General features: G+C 38.1%; 1 protein-coding gene across 1 annotated transcript; it reads left to right on the top strand.

The window, feature by feature from the left end:
- The first annotated feature begins 354 nt into the window (after nt 1–354).
- Nucleotides 355–960, top strand: LOC149142333 (uncharacterized). The gene has a single exon (XM_089451453.1). It carries the CDS (start codon nt 355–357, stop codon nt 958–960), a length of 606 nt encoding a protein of 201 aa, XP_089307579.1.
- The last annotated feature ends 542 nt before the right edge of the window (nt 961–1,502 follow it).

The raw sequence follows: 1,502 nt of genomic DNA, 5'->3' as shown, positions 1-1,502 counted from the left end.
TGTGTGATCAATGCAACAGAAGTGGTGGAGTAGCCTAGGTGCTTGAGTGGAGTGGCCTACAAGTTTTGTATAGTGTCATTGTCTGCCTATGCTACATTGTTTCATGATTTTGAATTATGCTGCATTGTTTCATGATTGAGGGGAGCCACACACAATAGATATTGGAATTTTTTTTTAAATTAATATTTTAATTAAAGTTTTTTAAAATTAAAAGTTTGTTTTAATTTAATTCTTTAATTAAAAAAGGGGCTCATTATTTGATAAAGGGGGCGATTTTTTAAAGAATGAATTTGGAGTGATCTCTTAAAAAAAAGGGATATGGGCTCAGTTTAATTGAAGATTTTTTAATTCAAGATGAATAATCAGTGGGCAGAAGCATACCTCAATGAGAATAACAAGCTGGATGGATCCAATTATTTTGGTTGGAAATTTAAGTTGCAGACCCAGCTTGCGGGACACAATGCATGGGAAATTGTGAATAATGATGTGGTGAAGTCGAACGTGCTTGCAACAGGAACAACGGCAACAATCCAAGACTGGGATAAGCAGGAGACTAAGGCAAGAATGCTCTTGAAATTGTCGGTCAAAGATTGCATTATTCCCCATATCCGTGATTGCAAGACTGCAGCAGAAATCTGGAAGACGCTCAAGGATCTTTATGAGGTCAAGAACACTAATCGATTGTTGTTCTTGAAGAGCAATATTCTCTACATAAATATGGAGGAGAATGAGACAGTTGTAGCATTTATTTCGCGAATCAAGGAGCTCAAGCACAAGCTAGGTGACATCGACGAAGCTGTGTTGGATACAGATTTGGTCATGATTACCATGAATGGTATGACTGATGAGTATCATATGTTCATCATTGGCTTGAATGAAGGAGAAAAATCCCCCGTGTTTGAAGAATTGACAGGGATCATCATGCAAGAGGAGGAAAGGTGGCTGACTCATAAACCTTAGAGTTCAGATCTGGCTTTAATGGCGAAGAATAATCCCTTCCGAGGAAAGCCAAATGCAGCGCAGAAGAGCAATGCAACCCCACAGAGAAAGATGCCTCCACCTCAAGGTACATCTTTCAATAGAAATGACTCTGCGACCAAATGTTTTTATTGTGGTAGAACTGACCATATAGCTAGATATTGCATGAAGAAGAAGTCTAATGAAGGCTTGAAGATACATAAATAGCATGCAAGTCATTTTGTTGATGAGGAACAGACTCAGAACCTCAAATTGTTCATATCTAACTCTGCGTTGTCAACAAAGGATGATGAAGCAGATACTTGGTTTGTGGACTCAAGTGCATCCATCCACATGACAGGGAACAGACAGTGGTTTGAAGACTTCAAAGAGACCAACAGTGGAGCAAACATCTATCTTGGTGATGATAGAGGGTACCAAATCAAAGGTTATGGTAATATTCTTGTTATTTTGACTGATGGAAATATTAGACATATTCATAATGTAATGTATGTACCCAGGATCAAAATAATCTGATCTTTGTC

This window comes from Pinus tabuliformis, chromosome X (genome assembly GCF_031772625.1).
Source record: "Pinus tabuliformis cultivar Carrire ecotype Pingquan chromosome X, CPIR1, whole genome shotgun sequence".
In the NCBI taxonomy this organism is placed as follows: domain Eukaryota; kingdom Viridiplantae; phylum Streptophyta; class Pinopsida; order Pinales; family Pinaceae; genus Pinus; species Pinus tabuliformis.
This window is presented reverse-complemented; position numbering and strand designations above follow the sequence as displayed.

Bases quoted from the DNA above. Each gene is read 5' to 3' on its own strand.
- LOC149142333 (XM_089451453.1), top strand. From the start codon at position 355: ATGAATAATCAGTGGGCAGAAGCATACCTCAATGAGAATAACAAGCTG.